At 38.6% G+C, this 12,921-nt stretch overlaps 2 protein-coding genes across 3 annotated transcripts; one reads left to right on the top strand and one right to left on the bottom strand.

The window, feature by feature from the left end:
• Positions 1-819: 819 nt before the first annotated feature.
• Positions 820-5,012, top strand: LOC118748705 (leucine-zipper-like transcriptional regulator 1 homolog). Of its 2 annotated transcripts, none has more exons than XM_036483328.1 (8): positions 820-1,825; positions 1,899-2,207; positions 2,272-2,386; positions 2,443-2,606; positions 2,662-3,489; positions 3,688-3,863; positions 3,918-4,099; positions 4,163-5,012. In XM_036483328.1, the coding sequence occupies exons 1-8, from the start codon at positions 1,236-1,238 to the stop codon at positions 4,565-4,567; spliced, it is 2,769 nt and encodes a 922-aa protein (XP_036339221.1). In that variant the 5' UTR covers positions 820-1,235; the 3' UTR covers positions 4,568-5,012. The 2 variants fall into 2 exon arrangements, with proteins under 2 accessions (XP_036339221.1, XP_036339222.1); XM_036483329.1 differs by having other exon boundaries at positions 1,236-1,825; positions 3,921-4,099; positions 4,163-4,567.
• A 179-nt stretch (positions 5,013-5,191) lies between these two features.
• Positions 5,192-6,813, bottom strand: LOC118748706. Its single transcript, XM_036483330.1, has 2 exons — positions 6,610-6,813; positions 5,192-6,480 (listed from the first exon to the last, which is right to left on the bottom strand). The coding sequence occupies exons 1-2, from the start codon at positions 6,646-6,648 to the stop codon at positions 6,184-6,186; spliced, it is 336 nt and encodes a 111-aa protein (XP_036339223.1). The 5' UTR covers positions 6,649-6,813; the 3' UTR covers positions 5,192-6,183.
• Positions 6,814-12,921: the final 6,108 nt, after the last annotated feature.

Raw genomic sequence — 12,921 nt, forward strand, 5'->3', positions numbered from 1 at the left:
TTATAAACGAAATCCTGTTCACAGTTTCCTCTTTGCTTTCTTTCCATTATTCTAAGTAGCATTTTTAAATAATTTTTAGCGGAAATATTTGATATTTTATCAATTTATGTAGAGCGAAAATGACCAAAAATAAAATTTTATCAAATAAAGATGCTATGAAATGAGAAAAAATTTGTTTTATTAATTTTTTATTTTTTTGAAATATAAGAAGAAAATGTTTGCCAAAACCAAAATTTATGAAAAGAGAAATTTTTTGTTTTATTAAAAAATGTTAAATGCAAGTATAAAAAGATATTTCCAAAAAATATTAGAAAATATTCGTTATCGCAAAAAACCAATTTAAAGAATTTTTATTTTTATTTTCACACACAAATAACCATGCTAGTTTGCTATTGGTGAACGTAGACAAATTACTGCTGTGGGTGAAATAAGTTGAAATGGACTCAGTTTGGGGTCATATCTTTGTGGTGAAAAATTCTTTTGGTCGCTGAATAGCTGGCGTCTAGACACCTACATCTACTACTACACCTGTTTTTAATTTCACCATGTGTATATTCAACATATCAGTTGGAATAAAAATATTTACTTTCATTTTGTAACTATTTTAAAACAAATTTAACGCAAAATTTTTTGTTTAATAAAGCTATCGATTTTTTTTGAAAACACTAGAATATGTTCGGATTCCGCGAAACTTGGAATTCCCAAATATGTACCTGGTTTTAACTCCTTAAATAAATAATTGGCAGCTCTGCCGCTCAGCTGTTCTTTGGCACAAGGCGAACTGTCAACTCATTCATAAATTTTAACCAATTTTGTTCGGGACGAGTTTGTGGGGGTTTACTGGGGATTTACATTTTGGTATACAGACAAAGCGGTTGGAAAAATAGCTTTAGAAAAAAGTGATTGCTGTGAAAATTTTCCAAATTGCTTGCAAACAATCTAAAAAGTGACTAGCAAAACAATTTCACCGCATATTTTGCATGGAACAGCGCGAAGCGCAGGGATTTAAGAATTGTGGCTTGGCTGGCTGCTCCAATTGTAGGTGCAACTGTGCGTATGTGTATTCCTTGCGTTACATGAGCCCTGCTTAAGAAGTGCGTGGGCGTTAACTAATAGCATCAAATTAGTGCTATTTTCTTTTTTTGGTTTACTTCTAAAATTTTTCACTCTGTACAAGTCACGAAACGGCCAGCAAAATAAGCCAACGAAGGAGATTCTACACCTGTAACTCGTTAATGCTGAAAGCTTTGCTCGGCTCAGAGTCCACAGAATCAACAGAAGACACAGGTGGCGGCAGCGGCAGTGGCAGCAGTGGTGGGGGCGGAAGTGGGGGTGGAGGTGCGGGCGCTGGAACCGGCGGCGTTAGTGGTAGTGGCAGCCTAACATCTAGCTCTGTTTCGAACAGTCTGAACGCTGCATGCAGCACTGCTATTGGCACGGGTAGCAATTGTAGTCAGTCAGCTTGTGGCACTGTAGGAGCCGGTGGCGGTTTTACCTGCAACCTGTCCTCCTCGAACTCCAGTGGTTACTGCTCTGCCTGTCAGGCGTCTGCGGACAGGTGCCACAGCAATACAGGCAGTCGTAAGAGTCGAAAGAGTTCGTCATCGCGCAGCAAAATGTCACACTCCAATTCCAGTTCAATGCGCGGCAGTAGTGGCAGCAGTTGCCGCAGCAGTGGCGCTGTTTGCATGTACGATGTGGCTAGCTGCAAGTCGATCTCGCCGGGGAGCTATAGCTTAAATGCCTTGAATGTAGATTTCAGTTCGTATACGGCAACACATCAGTGGACCAAAATGCTCGAGTGCGCCGAATTTGTAGGTGCCAAGTAAGTGTGGCTTACATATTTTTCGTACATAGTAGTTTGCTTAATTATTGGAATTTTTATTGTACAATTACAGGCGCAGCAAGCACACTGTGGTGGCATATAAGGATGCCATGTTTGTTTTCGGTGGTGATAATGGCAAGACGATGCTCAACGATTTAATACGTTTTGGCGTTAAAGATAAGTCGTGGGGACGCGCTTGTGCTACAGGCACGCCACCGGCGCCACGCTACCATCACTCGGCAGTTGTGTATGGCAGTTCAATGTTCATATTTGGTGGCTACACAGGCGATATACATTCAAATTCTAATCTGACAAACAAAAATGACTTGTTCGAATACAAGTTTCAGAGTGCAATGTGGGTCGAGTGGAAGTTTTCAGGAAGGTAGGTGCTAGGAAAAAGCAAGCAAATGCAATCAATTAATTTCTGTATTTTCTCATATTTTTAGAATGCCAGTACCTCGCTCAGCGCATGGCGCCGCCGTCTACGACAACAAGATGTGGATATATGCGGGATATGATGGTAATGCACGCCTAAACGATATGTGGACGCTCAATTTAACTGTGCGTATACTTTTGCTTATTGGAAATATATTTTATACCGTATACATTCTTATTAGGGCGAAAACCATCAGTGGGAAGAGGTCGAGCAGAAGGGAGAACGTCCACCCACTTGCTGCAATTTTCCCGTCGCCGTTGCGCGCGACTGCATGTATGTGTTTTCCGGCCAAAGTGGTCTGCAGATCACCAATTCACTCTTCGAATTTCATTTTAAAACAAAAACGTAAGTAAAAAGTCGAAAAAGAGCTCTTAATTTTCATACAGTTCCTGGCTTGCAGCTGGCGTCGCATCTCCAATGAGTCTGTGTTGCGTGGTGCCGCTTCGGCGCCTCCCTCGCGTCGTTATGGCCACACTATGGTGCATCACGATCGCTTTCTATACGTGTTCGGCGGGTCTGCAGACTCAACATTACCCAACGATCTACATTGTTTCGACTTGGACTCACAACTGTGGTCGGTGATCACACCAGAGCCGAATTCCGATGTACCCTCCGGCCGTGTATTTCATGCCAGCGCTGTCATAGCTGATGCTATGTACATTTTTGGTGGCACTGTCGACAACAGCGTACGTCGCGGTGACACTTATCGCTTTCAATTCTCTAGCTATCCAAAATGTACGCTGCGCGATGACTTTGGCAAATTCTTTCACGATAAACAATTTTGCGATATACAATTCATTGTTGGCCCCGAAGAGATTAACATATTGGCGCATATCGCGTTTGTGGCAGCGCGTTCGAAACACTTGCGTACCAAGATATTAGCAGCGCGTGATGCGCGCCAACAGCAAATGGAAAAGGTTTTCGGGCCGAATATGGATATACATAGCGCATTGGGTACAGGTGGTGGTGATCGCGCGCCCATGCTGGAGGTGCGATTGGCGCAGGCGTCGCCAGAGGCTTTCGAGATTATATTGAATTACATTTACACGGATCGCATAGACTTGAAGGAGTCATATAGCAAGAATATAATTATATTGATAACTGATATATACCAGTTGGCGGGCAGATTTCTTATGCCGCGACTGGCGCAGGGATGTATACAGTATTTGGATTTTAAGATCAACAAGCAGAATGTGCTGGAAGCGCTCTACAATGCGGACAAGAATAAGTGAGTGGGGAAAATAAGCTTGCTTTCTATTTAAATATTTTTAACCGACTTCACTTCTTTTTTGAAAGAAAAGGTGTAACCTCACAGGTGGTCCCATACTAATTTGGTTTAAATCTTAAATTTGTATATGAGAATTGAAGTCGGTTTTGTTTTTTGCTTAAAAATTACTTATCTTTTTTACATTTCTATTCATTCCAGAATACAAATCATCAAGGACCACTGCATGCAATTCATTATTAAGGATGAAAACTATACTGACGTGGTAATGTCCAGCGAATTTGGTGATTTGGATAAGAGTTTGATAGTTGAAATTGTGCGTAGGCGCCTTAATCCCAGCAAGATCGTCATGGAAAACAATTTTGAGAAAAGTGATGGTGCGTTGCTTATAAATTCAAATTTATTTTGTTGCTCATACCATTTTCATCCAGCAGGCACCACTCTGGAGAGCGATATGGCTCTCTTTCTGGAGTCGACTGGCAAGGATTTTTGCGATATAAATCTCATACTGGATGGTCAAGTTGTGCCAGCGCATAAGTCGATATTATCGGCACGTTGTACCTACTTCCAGGGCATGTTTAGGTCCTTTATGCCGCCCGATAATACAGTAAATGTAAGTTGAATCAAGCGATGTTTGCAACTAAAATGCTCATGTCACTCCCTATATCCTCTGCAGATCCAAATAGGCGAAATTTCACCCTCACAGGAGGCTTTTCAATCGCTGCTACGCTACATTTACTATGGCGAGACGAAAATGCCGCCACAAGATGCATTGTATCTATTTCAAGCGCCATGCTTTTATGGTCTAGCCAACAATCGGCTTGCCGCCTTTTGCAAGTACTCACTAGAACACAACATCACCTATGAGAATGTGCTGCAAACATTAGAAGCATCGGATATAACAAAAATTTACGACATCAAAGATTATGCATTGCGTTTGATAGTGAAGGATTTCACCAAAGTAGCGCGTTTGCCTAAAATTGGTGCGCTCTCACGTGAGCTGCTGCTGGAAATTATACGCGCTGTCGCCGATTCGCAGGGCGAGTTCTTGACACGCATAAGTATCAATACTGACATCTGAAATTTGGTACTGCTATGGCCGGCATTACAATTGCTTTTGGCTTGGCTGCAAATTGTTGGTGGGCGAAGTGGTAGTGTCGATGGTATCGACGGTGGTGGCGTTGACGATAGTGGCGTAGATGCAGCTATTGATGTGGCTACGAAGCGCGGGTATGAAAGCGAATGACGGCATGCTTCGATGTTGACGGACGGACACAAAACAACATTTATCTTTATTTGTTGTTCAATTTCCTTTTGCCTCCCCCCCCCTCTTAAGCACACAGTTTGTTGTAAGTTGAGGAAATAAGTTGGGTATTTTAAGGTATTTTAGTTGTATGTTAAAAAAGGCACACAGAAATTGGTGGCCAAAATGGACCCAAGGTATTTGTTATAACCTCATTTGAGGCAAACTTTATGCATATGCAGTTAAAAGTTTTTATTTGTAATTATTGTATGCTTAAGTTATTTTTCTTAAAAAAAATTTTCCACAGTGTGATATAAAAATTCTTTTTTAAGTTGAAATTGCAAAAATCTTTAGGAAATCTCTAATTTTAATACCATCACACGTTGCTAATTTGTATACTCAAATTTTATGCTCCCTTGTTGTTCCTCGCTTTTAGTAGTTAAAATTTGCAAATTTTACAAATATTTGGTAATATAAAAATTTTTATTATAAGCTTATACAAAATGTTTCACAAAATATATATGCATAAGTAAGTACTTATAAGTGTATGTTTATGCATGAAAACAAAGAAAAATTGCAGCCCGCAGCGCAAAAATTTTGAGTAAATGTTAATCCTCAGCTAGAGAATGGCAGTCAAGTTGTGGATTCAAGCTTAAATAAAGTTAAGCACAATTATGAAAGCATACGTATGAATTTTATCAAAAAGTTTTGGAGGTGACAGTGCTGGTCAGTAATTGATCTAAGTGGTTCCGATAGCATGGATATGACTGTTGTTAAACCGAAAATGTTTTTCCCAGCTCAGCTGAGTAATAACTCTGTCAACTCGTAGAAAGCAAACTAATACTACTTTTTACTGATAGACTATTTATTACGCTTAAAAACCACATTAAGAAATTCTGACTTATCTTAACCGTGGAACCATAATATACGTAAATTTTACGCATATACAATTTTCAAATTGTGATTGCGCAAATGTGCCAGGCTGTAACGGTAGCCAACGTATTTTTGTGTATACACAAATGCGAAAGCACATCGCATGTGTCAATGAAATTTAATTTATTCCTTGTCTTTTCTTTAATAAAATAAAATTAAAATTAATTCTTTTAAAATTTTGTACTTTATTTTAAGATTAAATCGTTTTATAAAAATTATCAATTAGGGGCAAATTGGATTGTATCAGGCCGATTCTAATCACTACGTAAAATTTACGCATACTTGGTGTTAACGTGGGATGGATGGACGTTATGGTTTTAGGGTTAAAGTGCGCAGTTCGGCAGCATGGAGCGTAAACTTACCTTACATACATACATAAAATATACAAAACAATACGTAGGTTACCCTAAATTCTTTTTTGAAAAATTCTTAAAATTAACTCGGTTAAATGCATTAGTTCCCGAGGTTTTGCGCCGCTTCCATCAGTATAGTTTAATGGCACTGGAAGATATGACAAACTGTCACTCCTCCATCGCTGGTTTAACCTCTACCGCGCTCGTTTTATTCTCCAAATGCAATAACTCAACCGTACGCTGTAACATTTCCATTTGTTCACGCATTTGCGATTGTTTATCTTTGAAAGTATTCGTAATCGGACGTATGCTGCGCGCAGTGCGTTGGATTTCATTTACAGCTTCTAGTAATTCCATAAGTTTTACCTCCTCTGTATCGCCCGGTTCCATTTGTGCATTGACGCTTTGCTCGAAATCGCATAGCTCTTTGTAGATGACATCCAAGCGGGCGTTAATGTTATCGGTCTGTGGTGACGACAAGATTGCACGTATAAATCAAAAAGTATCAATTGGAGGGATAACCTGGCTTTCTAGGGACCTGGTCCCGCCAACAACACTCAGAACCCCAAAAAAAAGTATCAAGTGACAACTTACCCAATCTTCAAGCGACATGTTGGAAGAGTTATGCGACATTTGGCTGAGTGTTCGCGTGAATGTAATACGAATTGTAAAATATGTGACTGTTTTTAATTACAGTTCAGCTTTTTAATAAATCAGTTAACAGTTACGCGCGGTGATGCTTTTCCAAGATGCATCGGTCTGTTTTCCAAATTTTAAATTTATCTATAGATTGCTAAACAGCTGTTACGCCGCAATGTTGCCAGCTCGTTCTTATCAGCGCTCCAATGCAACCTATATCAAGCGCTTTGCTGCTGAACGCTAGAGGTCGCAGCGCGCTGTTGAGATTTGTCAATTTTTGGCGGAAGTTGTTAGTTAATTTGCGCGTTTTATAGCGAGTGGTGTAGCGTATTTTTAAAAAGTGTTAAAAGGGTGAAAAATTTGTTGTTTAGTGGTTCTTTAATATTCAAACTGGTTTTAAAGTGAAATTTAAAGTGTTTACCACAATTTGTCGTCAATTTAATTTGCATATTGCTGGAGTATGCGAGGTTAGTAGTCACTTACAATTTTCACCAAACTTTTTTTCAGTTATATGTAGGTTTGTATGTGTCTATTTCCTTTTTGTTGCTGCTGTGGTTTCCGTTTTTAGTAAATCTTGTTGATTTTGTAAAATTTTTGCTAGAGACGTTGCATGGCATTCATTGTATGACCGTTCAGTGTGGGACATTCATTTAAATGAGGCACGTGTTTTTTTAATGAATGTTGGCTTAAGTCCTGGCGCTCCGCTAGCATAGTGTTCGAGTCAAGCAATTGCAAAATCCTATCTTTAGCAACATCACTTCAAAGTTTAGAGCCTGAGTTTTAGCTGCTGGATCCGCTCCTTAAATTGTCGGTATGTTTGTTCCACAGGTTTTAAGCGTAAGCTTTTGTTTGGCTTTAATGTTTTTAAAACGCTTTATATGTACTTTAGCTTACAATATTTCCTGGAAACAAGCGGGTACAATTTTTGAGGAAATGTTTTACTCTTTTGCGGGCGATAGCATCACTAGCATTACCAATTTGTGTCTAATCATTCCGGAAATGCATTATCGTTTTTGCTGCTCTTGTGACTTAGGATGGAAATAACTGTTGGGCTTCCATTTGGCATTGATTCGGATGCAGGGCGGAGCAAGAAGTTATAGAATATTTGCTTTGAAATTCAAAGAACTAAAGGGCTCCTTACTGCTTCTGTAGACAACCACGGGTATTTTTGACTCCTAGTTGAAATGAGGGAGGTTGTTGCTGTAGCAACATGCAAATTCACCAAAGTTTTAAGGAAATGTTGCTGGAGTTATAATTTCTGGCCAGCTATAAACCCGCGTCAATTCGGTTCCGTGGTTGTAGCTGTAGTTCCCGGGTCTGCTGAGACACATATGGTAGGTCGATGATTAAAGTAAAAAAAGTGGAATTATTAGGCCGACGCAGTAGTAAAGTTAGGACCTTACACTCCTCTCCCACAGTCGATGAGAGATCCGTGCAGTTGGTGTCATGTTGTTGTTGTTGTAGCAGCAGTGTTCAACTCCCCAGGTTCTGTCATGTATCGTCGTCTTCATCCTCCGACTCTGTAAGCCTGAGACCGAAAAACGGGCAGCGTCGATAGGCGCTTCTGGTGTCAGGGTCGTAGGGTCGTTGGTGCATGTGAAGAGGTGATAGGTGTCGTGGGGACCTTGCCCACATGCGGGGCAGCTCTTTGCCACTTGTGTGTTCAACCGAGAAAGGTAGCTGTTTAGTCGGTGACACCACCCCGAACGGAGTTGTGCTAGGGTGCATCTGGTCTCGGCAGTTCTGTTTCCTCCGAGTCTATGGGAGACGGTTTTGGTGTCATGCCATAGGTCGGTTACTAAAATTAATAAAATAAAATGTAGAACTATTGGCGTCGATGACGGGTCTGTGCTAAATCTAAGCGGCAAAACAGCTTTTTCTAAAAGTGTCCTGTTCCCTTGGTAAGCAGCAGGAAACCTCCGAGGAATGTCACCTCATAATAAACCCTCTGCGGTTTGGAGAAAATATCAAGACACATACCACAAATTGAATGATAAACTAGGCCTAATAAACATGTCTTAGCCCAGCAAATCATGCTTTCAGACAAATTTCTGAATAGTAAAGACTTCTTCAAGAATTCGAAAGGAAATTATTTATTCCCTTTCCACTTCGATTCTTTAACGAAATTTCGGAAGAAAATCTGTACAAAATCATTCTTCACTGAAAACTTTGCCGAAACCGGAAATTTTTACATTAATTTCTGTTTTAATTTTACGAAATCCGTTTATTAATCTTTTTAATTCTCAAAACGCGGCAGTCTACGATTTCGGCTTCAACAAAAGTTTGAAGATGTGCTTCCTCAATGAAAACTATGGACGCCATTGTTTTAATTTTTGTCGGAGCAGAAGTCCTACAGGAATTTTTTTTCGTTCGTGTCAACCATTTCATATGATTTTCTTTGATGATTCGTAAAGAAATCGTTACAGGATTCGTAACAAACTTTCGCTAATCTTTGAGATTTTGGAAACTTTGGCTTGCAAGGAGCGCATTTTTATGTAGGTGTAAAAAATCAATCTGATAGTGTCAAGACAGTTGCTTCTTTAGCGATGCCTTTCGATCGATAGTCCTTAGCCTTCAATAAAAGGTCTCTTAGAAGATTTGCCAAAAAAGGAAGATTTCGTAGAATACTTTTTGGATGTAAGAATGACCTTACTTGATTTCGATGTACATATGTATATGTACATATCGTTACTGGAGTATGGAAAGGGTGTATCTCACATCGTCGCTGGAGTGCAAAAAAAGCCCCAACTAAATTTTTTTATTGTATAAAATGATGAGGGCACTTATAATTTGACGAACCAAGCGAATTTTGGATTTTTAGTAAGTTACCGCTTTTTGTATTTCGGCGACGATTTACGCCCTTTCCATACTATACTAACGATATGTATGAATGTATTTCGCCAGAGGTATTTTAAACTTCCGAAATATCGCCTTTGTTTTAATAATGCACAATTGAAAATTGTGGGTTGCGAAACCGTAAATTTTCTGTCCGCACATTACTTTTCATTATAAAGATCATGAATATGAGACTCCAATTTGGAATGATTCTGACTGAGGTCCCTTAAATTCTCGACAACCTCCTTCACCCGCCATCTCTATACATATTTATGCCTACGCCATTTTGTCGTTTGTGAACCTAGACTTAAAAGGGAAATTATGGACGTACATAGGTACGCATTATATGGCTGAAAGAAACATTAGCAGTCTTATCTTGCATTTAAGCGCTATACCTGCCTTACAACAAGGAAACCAGATACACACCTTATCAACACATTCCATAAACTTGTACACACTTTTTACGTACAAAAAACTTATAATAAATTCCTTTATTTACTAAAAACATAAGTTAAAGCACTTAAATTACGCAGCCTAACTGCGCAAGTCACTTGAGACTTTCATCAGAAACTGCGCATGTTTACTGCCTAACCTGCCGCTGCCGCCGCCACCGACACCATTCACACATCATTCCTCAGCGCCGCATATATTTCCTTGAGTTTCTCCAGTTCCGCAGTTTGCTGACGCAGCACTGACCGACCCAAATACATGATAATTCTGCCGAGCTTAAGGATGTCCTTCCCCACCTGTAGTAGTTCAACATATGCGCAATGCCTCTCGTCCAGCACCCTTTCAAATTTATTGGATACACGTTCGTACTTTTTTTGCATTTGTGTCATGCGCTTCACGAGGGTTATGAACTGAAAGAGTGAGGAAATGTTTAGCAAAACTGTCCCTTAATAAGCTTGCTATTTTTGTGTGCAAAATAGATTGTATCTTACCAATTTTCTTTTCTTCTGAATAGTTAAAAACATTTCGTAGCTTTCACGCTCCTGTTTTAGTTTAACCAACTTATTTTGTTAATATTTTTCGTATGCAGAAAATTTTGTTTACTATTCAGCTTCTCTATTTTGATGACGGCTTTGAATTGCTGGCGCTCATTTTGCGCAGTTTCGATCAGCTGCTCGGTAAACAGTGTTGCCAAGTTCACTTTGCGGGCATTTGGCTAACTGCGTACAGAGGGCGCTAAAAATGGTTCAATCGGCGGTTGCAGAGTTTGGTACAGTTGAATTTAATTTTTTTAGAAAATTAAATCTTTCAGAAAACTGTTTTAAATTGTGTAGGTTTGTTTGCATGAAAATGGGAACATTTTTTTTTAATTTTTTTGGTAAATTTTGGTAAAATTAAAAAAGTGGAGGATTTATTGTTTTTAAGTAAATTTCTCCGAACAGCAGTTAATATTTGACATTAATACATACAAATGTATTTCACTTATTTCTTTTTTGTGTAACAAAATATAAAAAAATTGCCAAAACAGCGAACCCTAACCAGCGTTGCCGCGAGCTTAAAAAAATAGTATCAGTTGCCGAGCACACAAAGTATCAAAAGCAAATAAAACTGTTATTTGTTAAACTTTTATTTGAAAAACAAATAAATAAAATTTTATAATTACGTCCATTGTTGCAAAAAAAAAAATATTACTTGCTTTAATAAAATCAGAGAATCCGTATGCTTATTTGCATAACGAAAAACAAACTTATATCAAGTTAATATGTGCAAGAATGCGCTTTGTATATTTTGATAGTTTCAGCTTTAAAACGCAAAAAAAAGAATATTAAAAAAAAATATTTTTTTTCCACGCTCTTACCCATATTTTACAGCACGATCTGGACACCAAAATCAAAACGACACTAAAAATTGCGCTTTTGTCGCCATACGCAGCACAAATTATTGTACAATAACATAAGCATGAGCAAAATATCAAAATGATTTTTATTTTAGCGCATTAATTGTGCAATTTTGTACAAACAATCCCATACACCATACAAACGACCGACATAAGCCCGATATTGTGCAATGTTTTTGCGCGGTTTAGGAGCCCTATAACAGCGGCGTGTGCATCGCAATTCCAGGTTGTATTTCTTTTATAAGAGTTACCAAATCAAACTTATAAATATCTATATATAAATTTTAATGGCCTTATTCATAAAAAATAAAGAAGGTTTAAAGAGCTTTATAAATGGACGTTTTCACAAATTTTTTCGATTTATAAGCCTTTTATAAAGCTACTTAATTTTTTACGAACAAGGCCATAAGACTTTGAATAACAAGAAAAAAATTGGTTGTCTTTAAACTAGTAATATGATTCATAGTTTTCAAAAATTCATTTCTGCCAGCCAGCAAAGTATAAAAATGGGACATTTGTGAACAAAAAAGTATCAAAGTACCAAATCTTACAATTTAGAATAAAAGTATCAAAAATGATACAATTGTATCAAAACGGCAACGCTGACCCTAATCGTGAAAATAACGTTAGCGTATAATTTCAAAATGTTATTTTTGATGCAGATAGTAGATGCCTTCCTTATCTCCCAGAAATAGTCAGCAATAGGCCGAAGTAGTCAGATTTAGTCAGAAGAATTTTTGCTTGCAAAATCTTGAAAAGTGTCAAACTCAACTGAATTTAATTTAACGGAAATCAAAGAATAAACTAAACTAAAAAAATGAGTTGAAAATGGAAGGAGGCAAAAAGTAATTGATATAGTAAGGACCGTTTTCATCATCTCTGGTTAACACTAATAGGGAATTTACATGATTCAACTTTCACAAGCGATTAGTTGAACCAAAAGTTGAACGAAAGTGGCAGCCGACCAACTTCATTGAAAGCGATTAGTTGAAAGGCCGTTTACACCAATCGCCTGGTTGCTTTCAACTAAAAATCGCCTGAAAAATCGCCTCATGTAAATTCCCTATAATCTCCAGTTAAACATCGTTACCGACGTTATCGACACAATGTTATATGCATGGGGCCTGTAACGTCGGTAACGTTGTTTAGCTGGGTATTAGTGTTAACCAGAGATGGTGAAAACGACTCTAAGGGCCGATTGCTCAAAGCCTGGTTGACACTAATCACCGGTTAACATCGTTATCGACGTTTTCGACTCCATACATATAACACGGTGTCGGTAACGACGACAACGATGTTTGAAGGGGGATTAGTGTCAACCAGGCTTTGAGCAACCGGCCCTAAGGGTTGACCAGGCCCTTAGGGCCGGTTGCTCAAAGCCTGGTTGACACTAATCATCGGTTAACATCGTTATCGACGTTTTCGACTCCATGCATATAACACGATGTCGGTAACGTCGATAACGATGTTTAACCGGGGATTAGTGTCAACCAGGCTTTGAGCAACCGGCCCTAAGTGGTTTTTGTGTTGTGCTTGTTTGAATGTGTTTTGTACATACATTTCTATTCTTATTTGACATCAGTTTT

This window comes from Rhagoletis pomonella, unplaced genomic scaffold (assembly GCF_013731165.1).
Source record: "Rhagoletis pomonella isolate Grant_MI unplaced genomic scaffold, Rhpom_1.0 Rhpom_scaffold_00013, whole genome shotgun sequence".
Classification (NCBI taxonomy): domain Eukaryota; kingdom Metazoa; phylum Arthropoda; class Insecta; order Diptera; family Tephritidae; genus Rhagoletis; species Rhagoletis pomonella.